Consider the following 15,924-nt stretch of genomic DNA (forward strand, 5'->3'; position numbering starts at 1 on the left):
TTCTTTGAACTTTTTCGATGTACTCCGTCAGTGCTACCTGGTAAGGATCCCACACCACGCAACAGTATTCTAAAAGAGGACGGACAAGCGTAGTGTACGCAGTCTCCTTAGTAGTTCTGTTACATTTTCTAAGTGTCCTGCCAATAAAACGCAGCCTTTGGTTAGCCTCCCCCACAACATTTTCTATGTGTTGTTTACAGTTTAAGTTGTTCGTAACTGTAATACCTAGGTATTCAGTTGAATTTACGGCTTTCAGATTAGACTGATTTATAGTGTAACCGAAGTTTAACGAGTTCCTTTTCGCACTAGTGTGGATGACCACACACTTTTCGTTATTTAGGGTCAACTTCCACTTTTCGCACCATTCACGTATTTTTTCTAAATAATTTTGCAGTTTTTTATCTTCTGATGACTTCATTAGTCGATAAACTACAGTGTCATCTGCAAACAACCGAAGAAGGCTGCTCAGATTGTCTCCAAAATCGTTTATGTAGATAAGGAACAGTAAAGCGCCTATACCACCACCTTGGGGAACTCCTGAAACCACTCCTGTTTTACTCGATGACTTTCCGTCAATTGCTACTAACTGTGACCTCTCTGACAAGAACTCGCATATCCAGTCACATAAAAGAGGCGATAAGCACGCAATTTTACTACGAGCCGCTTGTGTGATACAGTGTCAAAAGCCTTCTGAAAATCCAGGAATACGGAATCTATGTGAAATCCCTTGTCAATAGCACTCAGCACTTCATGTGAATAAAGAGCTAGTTGTTTTTCACAGGAACGATGTTTTCTAAACTCATGTTGACTGTGTGTCAATAGAGAGTTTTCTTCGAGGTAATTCATAATGTTCGAACACTGTATATGTTCCAAAATCCTGCTGAATATCGACGTTAAGTATATGGGCCTGTAATTTAATGGATTACTCCTACTACCTTTCTTGAATATTGGTGTGACCTGTGCAACTTTCTAGTCTTTGGTTACGGATCTTTCGTCGAGCGTACGGTTGTATGTGATTGTTAAGTATGGAGCTAATGCATCGGCATACTCCGAAAGGGACCTAATTGGTATACAGTCTGGACCAGAAGACATGCTTTTTTTAAGTGATTTGAGTTGCTTCACTACTCCAAGGATATTTACTTCTACATTACTCATGTTGGCAGCTGTTCTCGATTCGAATTCTGCAATACTTACTTCGTCTTCTTTTGTGAAGGCATTTCGGAAGGTTGTGTTTAGTAAATCTGCTTTGGAAGCACGGTCTTCGATAGTATCTCCATTGCTATCGTGCAGAGAAGGCTTTGATTGTTACTGGCCGCTAACATACTTCACATACGACCAGAATCTCTTTGGATTTTCTGACAGGTTTCGAAACAATGTTCCGTTGTGCTAACTGTTATAGGCGTCTCGCATTGAACTCCGCGTTAATTTTCGAGCTTCTGTAAAGGATCGCCAATCTTGAGGATTTTGCGTCTGTTTAAATTTGGCATGTTTGTTTCGTTGTTTCTGCAACAGCGTTCTAACCCGTTTTGTGTACAAAGGAGGATCAGCTCCGTCGTTTGTTAGTTTGTTTGATATAAACCTCTCCATTGCTGCCGATACTATTTCTTTGAATTTAAGCCACATCTGGCCTACACTTATATTATTATTCTGGAATGAGTGGAGATTGTCTCTCAGGAAGGCGTCAAGTGAATTTTTATCTGCTTATTTTTCGAGGATTTGGGGATTACTATATTCAGTCTCGCTACGGCAACCCTGTGATCACTAATCCCTATATCGGTTTTGATGCTGGTTATTAACCCAGAATTATTTGTTGCTAAGAGGTCAAGCAGGGATGGCTAGAGGACAAATGTAAGGATGTAGAGGCTTGTCTCACTAGGGGTAAGATAGATACTGCCTACAGGAAAATTAAAGAGACCTTTGGAGAGAAGAGAACTACTTGTATGAATATCAAGAGCTCAGATGGCAACCCAGTTCTAAGCAAAGAAAGGAAGGCAGAAAGGTGGAAGGAGTATATAGAGGGTTTCTACAAGGGCGATGTACTTGAGGACAATATTATGGAAATGGAAGAGGATGTAGATGAAGATGAAATGGGAGATAAGATACTGCGTGAAGAGTTTGACAGAGCGCTGAAAGACCTGAGTCGAAACAAGGCCCCGGGAGTAGACAACATCCCATTAGAACTACTGATGGCCTTGGGAGAGCCAGTCATGACAAAACTCTACCATCTGGTGAGCAAGATGTATGAGACAGGCGAAATACCCACAGACTTCAAGAAGAATATAATAATTCCAATCCCAAAGAAAGCAGGTGTTGACAGATGTGAAAATTACCGAACTATCAGTTTAATCAGTCACAGCTGCAAAATACTAACGCGAATTCTTTACAGACGAATGGAAAAACTGGTAGAAGCGGACCTCGGGGAAGATCAGTTTGGATTCCGTAGAAATGTTGGAACACGTGAGGCAATACTAACCTTACGACTTATCTTAGAAGAAAGATTAAGAAAAGGCAAACCTACGTTTCTAGCATTTGTAGACTTAGAGAAAGCTTTTGACAACGTTAACTGGAATACTCTGTTTCAAATTCTGAAGGTGGCATGGGTAAAATACAGGGAGCGAAAGGCTATTTACAATTTGTACAGAAACCAGATGGCAGTTATAAGAGTCGAGGGGCATGAAAGGGAAGCTGTGGTTGGGAAAGGAGCGAGACAGGGTTGTAGCCTCTCCCCGGTGTTATTCAATCTGTATATTGAGCAAGCAGTAAAGGAAACAAAGGAGAAATTTGGAGTAGGTATTAAAATTCATGGAGAAGAAGTAAAAACTTTGAGGTTCGCCGATGACATTGTAATTCTGTCAGAGACAGCAAAGGACTTGGAAGAGCAGTTGAACGGAATGGACAGTGTCTTGAAAGGAGGATATAAGATGAACATCAACAAAATCAAAACGAGGATAATGGAATGTAGTCAAATTAAATTGGGTGATGCTGAGGGTATTAGATTAGGAAATGAGACACTTAAAGTAGTAAAGGAGTTTTGCTATTTAGGGAGTAAAATAACTGATGATGGTCGAAGTAGAGAGGATATAAAATGTAGACTGGCAATCGCAAGGAAATCGTTTCTGAAGAAGAGAAATTTGTTAACATCGAGTATAGATTTAAGTGTCAGGAAGTCGTTTCTGAAAGTATTTGTATGGAGTGTAGCCATGTATGGAAGTGAAACATGGACGATAACCAGTTTGGACAAGAAGAGAATAGAAGCTATCGAAATGTGGTGCTACAGAAGAATGCTGAAGATAAGGTGGGTAGATCACATAACTAATGAGGAGGTATTGAATAGGATTGGGGAGAAGAGAAGTTTGTGGCACAACTTGACTAGAAGAAGGGATCGGTTGGTAGGACATGTTTTGAGGCATCAAGGGATCACAAATTTAGCATTGGAGGGCAGCGTGGAGGGTAAGAATCGTAGAGGGAGACCAAGAGATCAATACACTAAGCAGATTCAGAAGGATGTAGGTTGCTGTAGGTACTGGGAGATGAAGAAGCTTGCACAGGATAGAGTAGCATGGAGAGCTGCATCAAACCAGTCTCAGGACTGAAGACCACAACAACAACAACAAGAGGTCAAGTGCTTTCACAACCGTTTACTATTTGCGTGGGCTCATGAACTAACTGCTCGAAATAATTTTCAAAGAATGCTTTTAGCACAATTTCGGATATCTCATGCGTACCTCCTGAATTAAACATGTATTTTCGCCAACATATCGAGGGTAAATTAGCCGGCCGGTGTGACCGAGCGATTCTAGGCGCGTCGGTCTGGACCCGCGCGACTGCTACGGTCACAGGTTCGAATCCTGCCTCGGGCATGGATGTGTGTGATGTCCTTAGGTTAGTTAGGTTTAAGTAGTTCTAAGTTCTAGGGGACTGATGACCTCAGATGTTAAGTCCCATAGTGCTCAGAGCCATTTGAACCATTTTTTCGAGGGTAAATTGAAGTCACCACCAATTATTATCGTATGAGTCGTGTACGTGTTTGAAATCAAACTCAACTTTTCTTTGAACCTTTCAGGAACTGTATCGTCTGAATTGGGAGGTCATTGTGTACGTACTATGAGTTAGTAAACTGATTAGTTTTCACATTCTCTTAGTTACGCAGCATTCTGACTGGTGCAATAGATTTCGACTCTCCTGTTTAAAACGAGAGATGCGAATGTTGTAGCTTCAGTCTGCCATCTCACTATGAAGGTAGCCGAGCCGCGCCGTTAGCCGTGTGGTCTCAGGCGTCTTGTCACGGTGTGGGCGGCTGCCCCCGTCGGAGGTTGGAGTCCTCCCTCGGGCAAGGGTGTGTGTGTTGTCCTTAGTGTTAGTTAGTTTAAGTTAGATTAAGTAGTGCGTAAGCTTAGGGACCGATGAGCTCAACAGTTTGGTCCCATAAGATCTTACCACAAATTTCCAGCAGAAAAGGATACCTGAAAGGTATGCTGTCAATGCACGCCCATAATCTAGTGGATCAAGTAGGTGCTGTATCGAAGTTGGTCGCACTGTGCTGAAAACGACATACAACTGTCTCTGACTTCTTCACTCTGGAGTTTTTCACTATTCACAGGTATTCACTGGTTACAGAAGATGGAACAGTATCCGTCTCAGGAACTTGAGGTTATGAACTAACAGGTTGTAGTGCCCCGGAAGGCCAAAATAATCGAAGATTTCGACACAGATTCATTCCAATTTTTGAAATTTAGGAATTCTTACGTGTTGGTGTAAAAGTCTTCATCAATAAGTACACTTTATCACGCTCCTAGAACGCGGAGCGTGTGGAGGGTCCTAGAGGATCAGCTGCTGCAACCATATCATAGACAACCTGTGCAAGCAATGGGGTGAAATAGTTTAGCTCCACTGTTCAGTTCTTTCACTAGTTTATCTAATCCAGTATTGGGTTGAGAAATTTGCTACAGATCGTGCAGGTCGCTGACGTGGTCTTTCCAACTGGCTCGGTGACCATTTACGGAGTGATTAAAACTGATGTACGATACCCCGTTTACTTCAGTAGCACAGCGGTACATGGTAGTCCGACATTACTGTCTTTAAACACGTGAAAGGTTGCTGATAGAAAGAGGAGGTCCTGCGGCTCGAATACCGCCATCGCCTATGCAGCTTTTCCTTTGAGGTATATGAAGCCACTGGCATAAGAAACATTAGCAAAAACAGAATAATAACTATTTAACAAAGAAATAAGCCGAACAGCCGTGCAAATTAAGAAGTCTTTTTATTTTCTTTAATTTTCGCTACCAGTTTCGGCAATTCAATATGTTACCTTCAGGCCCCATACGCATGTCTCAAAAATTACAACCGTAGCACACTGGAGTCATCTGTTTGTGGATGTTATGAACTCTCAAGTGCTTATTTCGAAGATTTGAGACTTGAATGCAGCTCCAACTGAATAAGAACTGGCTTACAGGGTTATTGGGGAGAGTGTGTCTACCGTTCATGCACCTTTGTTATGGACGAACTGAGACCAGTGACGTCTCTTTTCAAGAGTTTCGTTGTTGTGAGGTGTTAGTCATGTAGGCCAATAAAAAATTAACTTTTCGTTTTCGACGTTTACCTCGTTTCTCAAAATCCTCTACAAGAGGGACACTCTACATGGAACTATGTCTTCGTCGTATTCATTGTGTCACTTCTCCACGATGCACATTCAAGTATCCTGGGAAGGGCCGCTGGCAGCATGGCGCCTGCAATTTGCCGCAATGCACCAGTGCCTCAGCGAGACAGCTCCAACTAGGCTTGTTCTTTCTGTATTACTACCTTACTAACTGGAACTACATAGTTTCCATACCAGTAAGAGTATATAATGTAAGTGCCAACAGATGGTCACCGCGTTCACAGTAGTTGTCTCAGTAGTCACTCGCATCAGTAGTATAACATATTGCCGTCAATTCAACAAAGCCATCAAAAAAGAAAAAAGAAAAAAAAAGGACTTAACTGCTAAGGTCATCAGTTCCTAAGCTTACACACTACTTATCCTAAATTATCCTAAGGACAAACACACACATCCATGCCCGATGGAGGACTTGAACCTCCGCTGGAATCAGTCGCACAGTCCATGACTGCAGCGCCATAGACCGCTCGGCTAATCCCGCGCGGCAAAAGCCATCTATACAGATTTAGTGGAAAAGCACTTTTTAGCATTGGAAAGATATTTGAGTTTATTGAGATGACTTCCGGAATCGTTAGATGTGTCATAAATGGTTCAAATGGCTCAGAGCACTATGGGACTTAACATCTATGGTCATCAGTCCCCTAGAACTTAGAACTACTTAAACCTACCTAACCTAAGGACATCACACAACACCCAGTCATCACGAGGCAGAGAAAATCCCTGACCTCACCGGGAATCGAACCCGGGAACCCGGGCGCGGGAAGCGACAACGCTACTGCACGACCACGAGCTGCGGACGTTAGATGTGTCATTTTGTAACAAACAACCTAAAGTTTTTGTCACATAGTGCATCAGTTTTCCATTCCGCCACCAGCAACGTCAGCGTAGTGCATAGTTAATATGGCTACGTTCACTGGTGCGGAGCGTACTCGCTATATGTTTTGATTTCATGAAACGAACTCTGTAACAACTGTTTGGCACTTCTTTACCCCTGAATACGCTAACCTCCAAGTAGGCCTACAATTTGCTCTTGGTACAGTAACTTTGTTGAGACAGGTTGTTCACTGCGACATGATAAATCGCCAGACTGCCCTCGTGCAGATGATTATGTTAAACACGTTAGGCAGACCTTTGCCCACCGTCCACAAAAATCGAAGTGACGTGCGTCTCGCGAGACTGGCTTTCCACAAAAGAATGTCTCGCGACTACTACGACGACGTTTACATCGGAAATCATACAGATTCGCAATGACATAGCACATCAGTGATGCAGGTAAGGCTGCTCGTGCAACGTTTCTGAACATACTATTCTTCAGCAGCAAGTTAACATTTCATATCAGTGGCTTGATGAACACCCACAACTGCAGAATATGTGGCAGAGAAAATCCACACGCACCCTAGGACACCTTCGTGACAGCCCCTCTGTTAATGTGTTTTGTGCTCTTAGCAAACTCAGTATATACGGCACATCCTTCTTCGTGGAAAAACTGTATTGTCTATCAGCATATCCTCGAAAATTTTTACTTCCACAGATCAATGAACGTGGCCGAGATATGATGGTTTACTACGAACAAAACGATGCACCACCTCAAGGAAGTCAATAATCGCTTCCCTGGTTGGTGGACTGGCCTTGAGGAGCCAAATGCATGGCCACCTCGCTCCGAAGACATAGCACTCGATTCCTTTCTTAAGTGTTTCGCTGAAGACCGTGTGTGTGTGTGTTCCTCCCCTAACAAACTATTTAGCCGACCTTAAAAATCGAATCTATGCTGCCGTTGTACAAGTTACACCCGATTTGCTGCAACGAGTGTGGGAAGGAATTGGTTACTGGTGGGATGTTCGCCGCATCACAAAATGACAATTGACACTTTTATGAGAAACTTGAGTTTGTTTGCTGCAAGATGACACATGTACAATTCTGTATGTTATCTCAATAAATTTGTACATCATTTCAAAGTTGGAAATTGCTTTCTGACTCATGATGTATTGCACTGAATACCACCCTAAAGAAATCCGAAAGACACACTCACCTGCATTGAGGATTTCCCGTTGCCGTTTTCGGTGAAGCTGGGGAAGCTGGGTCGTGGGTAGAGGTCCGCAGCATGCACCAGAGTAGCACGTCGTCCAGAGAGGTGTCTGTGGAAAGCAGAGTGCTCTGTGAACGAAGTGAGAGAGTAATCTACTAAATATGTACAGTCTTAGACATAAAACGTGACCGCCGGCCGGCTGCAACAGACACAAAGTCCGAGTCGTTCACTTAAGGTGGCGAATAAAAACGACCGCACCTGACACGCTAAGTCCACCCATCTGCACAACGTGGCAACAATTTAAGCGCCAAAAGACAGTGTTGTCTACTTCCGAGATGTTGTCATGTTGTGTGAGCCCGTGGTCTAGTGGTAAACGTCGTGCTTTCTAAAGTTCTAGTTTCGAGTTCGCTTCCGACAATTTTTTGTTTTACCGTGTATCGGCACTCGTGTAAAGTTATAAGTCTGAATGAACATCTAAGATAATTCGTTTCACATCCTACCCACCAATAACAACAAATACCTCCAGAAACAATTCCGCATTACAGTTCGTGGCTGCGTTCTGATCAGAAAAGCTTATGATCGAGCGTTTCCTCGCACTGCAGGGGCTACCGACCACCGGCCAGAGGCCACCCGCTCCCTGAAATCAGGCGCCGCCCAGGTGAAAGCAGCGCGACACTGTCAGTGTATGTATGAACTGTCATTTTAGAATTTGAAGTTATAGTTATCATCGTGAAGCTAATAATTGGATTTTGCATACTTGAAAATCATGAACTACGGTTAAGCGTTGTAAAATTGGGTTGCAAGTGGAAAAACGTGTAACATCTACAACACAGTATTTACTTTTTGCATAACAGAGGGGTGAACGCAGAGGAGGCAGAACAAAAGATTTGAACTGTGCGTGGAGCGAGTGTTATTGGAAAAAATGTGCCAGCAAAAGATATTCTTGTTTCAACAAAGATCGTTCTGGCATGAATGATTTTTCGCGTGAAGGAAGTCTCGAGTACTGATGTAAGTAACGGATTACCATTTAACAAGGTTCAGAAGTGTTGTATAGGAGTATTGCACGCTCTAGTTCGAAACATCAAAATTCAACAGAGTGATTTATTATTGCAGTTTCGCTTGAACGTCATCAGGTCGCTCATTAGGCATTTCTATGGAATACTATTACTGGTGACGAGTTACGATGCCTTTATCGTTAACTTCCTAAAAAGAAACGAATAGCTGATCCCTACCAAAAGACCAACTCGAGCAAAGAGTAATATGAACGTAATATTTTGCATCTGATATCTCCAAAAGTGTGGTTTGCTCTACGAATTCTTCCCCAAGGGTGTGTCCATCACAGCGGGAATATCTTGCCAACAACTGAGATACCTTTCAGTCGCAGTGTAAGAAATGCGACCGAAAAAACTACATCACGTGTGCTACGCACTCTGTTCATTTGATAAACAAAGCTCTGCAGGAGATTGATAGAGAAGGCATCTCTCAGGAACTTGTATAGATAGGGAAGTCATCTCTCGGGCACCTGTCCCTCTGATCGTATATTCGATAATTTTACCTTTCCCGCTCTTGATCGATCAAACGTCAAGGCAATTCATTTCCACACGAAAATGCTCCTCAAACTGGACTGATTTAATGACTTCGTTAGAATCAGTAGGTTTCTACAGATGTAGAATTTGTAAACTACTTCAGCATTGAGAGACTGTTTTAGATATTGTGAAAGAATATACTGAGGCTGATTAATCTTTCTTTGACGATTACCGTTGTGTTCAATGAACTAATGGAAAAGACAATTTTGATTCACTTACTACAGGAACATCACGACGGCAATCTGTCTTAATAAAGCATTAAGTGTCCGTCAGACAATTGTGGCTATTTTAACACTAATTAGTAGGATATTACCGAGTTCTGACTTCGAAAAGATGTGTTTTTTCTTCATGTTCTGTATCATACTCAAGTATTATGAAAATGTGGCAGTGCATAGATAAAATTATGTATTCACAAGAACAAACAACACGTCAGCACATAACAAAAGTGCCATTATGAGTTCCGTAGTACCATAAGGTTTTCGCTGTGACACTATGGGTTACTGAAAGTAGCAAAACGAATTTTGCTAGTGCGTTCCCTTATTGACTTTCTATCAGTCTGCTGGTAGCTCTGCTACAAAAGAATTAAACTTCTGGCTTTCGGCTAGTCCCAAAAGGTGAACCAAAGCAGCTTGCACCGGGTAGGCTAGCACGTTGCCTCGGAGCTAGCAAAGATGTGCGGTAGATGTGTCTTATTTATTGTTCGAATAGCCCCTATGACACATATATATTTCATGAAATATTTATTTTTACTTGTCTCTATAATGTTAGTAGTATTGATTCAAATTAATAAAGTATTTTAATGCAATGACTAGTTACTACGAACTGAATTTTTTCCCAACTCATGTCCTGCACATTATGTTTAGTAAGTAAGATGTATTAACTCCATAATATCCTTAGTAGGTAACACCTATAAAGAAATGAAGAGGAAAGCTGAAAGACGCACAGAATGGAGACAAGCTGCCATTGTAGCTGTTGCAAACCAAACCTTGGATTGACCACTACAGAAGAAAATCCTTAGTAGAGACGGTGCATTCTTGTTGTTCCGGCTCGTGACATGTGCAGCGATTAGCAGCGCCCAATGCCACCGCGATTTGTTTGTTGGCTGAGCGTGGACACTGCAGCAGACGCTTCGCCATAAAGAAAAAGAAATCTCCTTGTCTCTAACTGTAGTTATCGGACATCACTCCCTGCATGTTCTTACAGTAACCAACGTGAGACTCTACTCACAGCTGCTATGGAGCAACTGAGACGGTAATCATGTCATTAGTCATCAGAATATTAACCAGTGAAGAAACCTTTTCACAAAGTATTGTGAGGAAATATCAAAATTTATCCAACACACAAAAATTAACTGCAGAGCTTTCATGCACGCAGTAGTAACAAAAAAGGAAATATAATGTTTTGGAAGCGTGTATATCAGTTCCTCCTCTCATATCAACGGCCGTGTTTTAGGACGATGTGAGAAAATAAACACAAAAAATAAACTTTCTGAGAAGCATTTAACTTATTTCCTTTTCTCATATCATAGCTTCTGTTTTAGTATTAAGTGAAAAAATAAGCACTTTAGGGTTCTAAAGCATAATATGACAGCAATTCTTATTGCAGGCGCTATCGGAAACGCAAAAAGCAAGGATCTCTCCATTATTTTGTCCAACAGTCTGTTTACTTTCATGAATTACTACAGCTCACAGATACTTTTTTAACCCCGCGGCCGTCGCATGGGTCTGACAGACCTGACAATTACAGACAAACTCTACAGGAAATAGCCGGTGTGGAGGTCCGGTGGGACTCTCCCTCCACTCGTCCTGTGCATGCGGAAAACATCAGCACGACTGGGGTTCTCACCCTGCTGTCTAAGTGTACTTATCTTTGTTGAGTTTTCATCTGCAGGTCCCCCTGACCTTCCTTGTCACAGTAAGTTTTATTTATTTTTCCTTCTGGGTGCAATATTTGTAACATATCGATTATTGACATTATGTAATGCATTTATTCCATAGTAGGATTCCTAAATAGGCCCCTGAGGCTCAGGGGTCCGTCAGAACCACCCCACTAGTCACGTTACTTTTCTCAAAACACTTTTGTTTGTGCACGGAGACGTCAACATATTTTTCTTTAGCCTTTTCAGTTGTGGAGGGAGAAGGATTCATATTACCGCCTGAGGACGACGATAGTGTACGATGAATTCATGCTATGCTCCTCGATGATCTTCCTGAGCTGGGCTTACGCAACACCTCCAACTTCGAGGGTGAGAATGAATTTGTAGATGAGGATGCGGAAGGTGTGGCTAGCGACAACTATTTAGAACAGAGGGAGGAAACATCTGACACGGAGCAAGATAATTCCTCGGACAAGGATGACACTGGCGACATTTTTCTTGATCGTGATGGTGAAAGTATGTGGACCAAGAAAATTCCGCCTAGAAATAGGAGAAGCCTGGAAAGGAACGTTATTACACATTTACCTGGTGTGAAAAGACAAGCACAACATGCTACGACCCCTTTAGCCTGCTGGGAACTTTTCTTGAGGACCACATAATAAATACTATAGTTCAGTGCCAAATTTCCAAATTAGCACCAGAAAAGATAATTTTTTTCGAGAAAGCGATGCGAAGGATACAGACGATGTAGAATTGAGGGCATTTGTGGGCGTAATATATATACTTGGTTTGAAAAACTGAATCGTACAAACCTCGAGGAAATATGGGCTAGCAATACAACCGGTGATGAATTTGCCAGAGCAGTGATGAGCATGCAGAGGTTTAGATATTTTTTACAAAATTTACGATTCGATATTAAACGAAATCGTAAAGAGCGAGGAAAAGGTGATAAAATATCTACAATTGGAGAACTTTTTGAACGAATCGCTGGTAATTTCCAAAACTGATATACTGTTGAGGAACGTGCTACAATTGACGAAAAGATTGAGGTTTTCAGAGGAAGATGCTCTTTCAAGCAATATATACCTTCGAAACGCGCCAGGTACCGTGTAAACATGTTTGCCCTTACCGACGCACGGACGCTTTATACCTTCTATTTGGAAATTTAGGCTGGAAAACATCCTCCTGGACCCTCCTCGCCTGTTATGTCTCCATCCGACGTGATGATACTTCTGACGAAGCCTATACACAATATATAAATATTACTATGGACAACTGTTTCAATAGCTTTTCACTGGCCGAAGAATTGTTGAATAAAATGTTGACAATGGTTGGGACGGCAAGAAAAAATAAAAAAGAATTACCACCTGGAATTGCAAATAAATAAAATTTGAACTCCACCCTATTCTTGTATGATGACACAAAAACTATTATTGTATATCTAGTATGCATCATGACGCTGTGATTGAAAGTGAAACAGTTACCAAAAGGCCGGAAATAATTTCTTTTCACAATGCCACCAAACCTGGGGTTGACAGAGTACATAGGATAAACAGCTCTGTGAATGCGGCCAGAAATACTCGACGTTGGCCAATGACCGTTTTCTATTAACTGCTGAATGTTTGTGGAATTAATGCAATGGTAGTGTACAGTTCGAAAATAGATACTCTTCCGAGACAAAGGGGTACCTTTTTGAAAGAACGTGTTTTTGGTCTTGCAGCTGAGCAGGTGAAACGGAGGAAGTACATGCAAAATATTCCCAGGCAACTGACATCATCGATTGACAACTTATTTGCAATATTGTATCCACAACCATCTAGTGGAACCAGTTCTCAGACATCGAACAAAGGAAGGAAAAGATGTTACTATTGTTCAAGTAATATTGATAGGAAAACGAACTACCAATGTATGAAACGATAAAAGTACATTTGCGTAAAGGACCATTCCATGTTCGTTTGTAAATATTGTTATAGTTACTATTTAGAAGTAAATAATAAGTAAAGATAGTTCAAACTTAAAGCGTACTATTAAAATTTGTTTCTCATTTACAAACATTGTTGATTAATATATATTTCCTATAACATTTATTTATAAATATAGTTGGCCAATACATGTATTACACATATTATTTTATTGAGTTTCGTTTTATTGTATTCTATAACGATGGCAAACATATGACATGACTTAGGAGAACTAAATATACAACATTAAACAACTAAAATGACTCCCGGGTCTGTGAGGCCCGGTGCGACCGCTCTCATTACCTCGAGGAGCGCAACCTCCGCCGGGTTAAGAACTTGCGGGCATCAAGTACGTCAGCAGAATGAGCCTTACGTTATTGTGCTAATAGCGGTAAGAAAAAAATGTAGCAAAGACGACTTCCCCCAGAGCGGTGAAGATATCTGCACATGTCTGTATTCAGCAGTGACTACCAGCTACCACAACACTTTACAGAATTCATGCAGCAGGCAACGCAGTAGTGAGGGCACGTCAGACTTCATTCAGGAAGTCGTCAGGAGACGGACGGAAACGTCAAGTTAACGTCGCTTTGAGTCATATTCAATCCATAATGAGTTGCTATTAAGGTAGTGGACTGCTCTAGCAATTACACTTTGATAATTCCCATATGAGTATTCCGATAGCCAAAAGAACCCATTAGTGTGAAACCATCAGGAACTAAATTAATATCAAACTGCAAGAACTCGACACAATACGTGGACTCTTTCCTTCACTGGGTAACCTGTTACTGTTATTTAGGATTCGCTCACTCCTAGGCGTGATGCAAATGGAACTTCATAATCATAGGCGCTTTCCACTGTTCTTGACAAACATCAGCAACTTGTAATCGCTGCGGGTAACAATTGTATGATGATAATGGCACAGGTTGCTAGTGGATGTGGTGGTGTTATGCTGTCAAACTGCTAACAGTACGTTAATGGTGGCGCACATAATCTAGCACTGACTACCTAAGTAAAGACAGTTTGGTGGCGTCGTTGCTTCTCTTCATTTGGCATCAGCTTGAGTAATCTGATTTAACAAATATTGTACTACATTCACGAGATGCTAATGATGCAGTATGACTACAGCGATCATCGTGTGAGTATTACATTAATTCTACAGTGAATTGCTTGACAAATGTTACCATCATCTATGCAGCTGAAATTACTCACTACACAGGTACTCTATTTGCACTTGGTTAAGTCATCAGCTCGCTGCAATCCAGCTTCTGCTGTTCGTAAGTACTTGTATACTGAAACACATTATCTGACTGAATGTGTGCTGCAATCTGATTCGCATGTATATAACATGGGTTGGCGGCGTCACAAGACAATGACTAAGGTGTGGATGCCGTTGGAGCTCCGTTATATTGATGGCAAGACAAAGGTTCGAAAATCATCTGTATTGCCTCGGAAAACAATTGGACCTTCAGGGGGGACGTTGATGAAAAACACACACTATTTCAAAAATGTACCAAATCCACAGGTTTGGAGACATGGCAGTGAAATTTTGTATCACGCTTTACATGAAAGTAACACATTTAGATATAAAATCCTTTGTTTATATATATTCAAAATTTTTAATGAAATTTGAAGTTTTATTTTAAAAAAATGTATATTCCTTTTTCTCAGAAAGTATTCAAGAGATTTCTACAAAATTTTTCTGTTTCATTTCTTTATGTGTTGTAACGTCTCTCATGAGGTTTTTGGAATAGGTCAAGTAGGAGAATTTTCATAATTTTTTAATTATCGTTCCACAAGTACAGTTTTGAACTCATGCAAAATTCCAAGCACTTCACCACAGTCTCAGCTTGCAATCAGAATTTCAAAATTTGCTCTTGAGACAACGTTTATTGGGTATACAGAAATACGTGTACAAAATTTCATAATTCTAACATTCATACAATCTGAGGAAAAGGTACATAACTTTAAAAAACAAACTTTTCAGGAAATGCAATTTAAAGTTCAACATAACTTTTTTTCTTGTGTCGCTTCTTTAGAAGGCACCACATTTGTACTCTGGGTCGTCTTTCCCTTCAATGCTTCTCTTCTTGTTTCTTTTTGTGTATCTTCTTTCCTTTACCAGGTCTTCAACTGACAGCTGCAGGGACGCGCTGTAAATTTATTTTTTCAGGATGTCTTGGGTAAAATTTCCTATCTTGAAGCCCATTCTTTCTAATACCTTCATCCTCCCGACGTTCCCACCATTAAATACAGTAACTGCATCAGAAGTTGCAATTCTGGCAACTGTAGCAGATGGAAATGTGTCTTTAAGGCATCGTTTCCATATGAGTTTATAAGATACGGAACAGACTCAAAGATGGTCTACAAAATGAAAGAGTATGTATCACGGCCTTCTAGATGTATCCCGCACACGTTTTGTTGAAAGTAATACATTGAATCGTTGTTCACTAAGCTGGTATTGAAGTGCTGATTCAAAATGTGGGCATGGCAGGGAGGTTGCGTTACACTTTTAATTAATTTTCAGGAACTTCGGACGCGATTTCAACATTGAAACTTTGGGAACTTATTGTCCATGAGTTGTTCTAACAAACAAAAAATAAATCGAAAATGGATATTTTTGGTCAATTTCATCAACGTCCCCCCTTAAATATCGAAGGACAGACGTCAACACTGTCACAGTGCGTTGAAATACAGCAACGGCTGTTCGAACGTGAACCTCCTGCTTACTACGCAGACGCGCTGACCGCTCCACTGTCGGGACACAACAGCCAACCTTTCTGCAGGACCTATTTACACACTCTCCTCGATAGACGCAAATTTCC

The 15,924-nt window shown here is 41.2% G+C and overlaps 1 protein-coding gene across 1 annotated transcript in view; it reads right to left on the bottom strand.

Moving 5' to 3' along the window:
• The window catches only part of LOC124623101 (protein O-mannosyl-transferase TMTC1-like), a 195,129-nt gene that overhangs the window by 39,913 nt on the left and 139,292 nt on the right, over positions 1-15,924 (bottom strand). The window contains exon 9 of the mRNA XM_047148892.1: positions 7,683-7,788. Coding sequence (XP_047004848.1) covers positions 7,683-7,788 — 106 coding nt within the window. The remainder of the gene's footprint in view (positions 1-7,682; positions 7,789-15,924) is intronic.

Source organism: Schistocerca americana, chromosome 7 (assembly GCF_021461395.2).
Source record: "Schistocerca americana isolate TAMUIC-IGC-003095 chromosome 7, iqSchAmer2.1, whole genome shotgun sequence".
In the NCBI taxonomy this organism is placed as follows: Eukaryota; Metazoa; Arthropoda; class Insecta; order Orthoptera; family Acrididae; genus Schistocerca; species Schistocerca americana.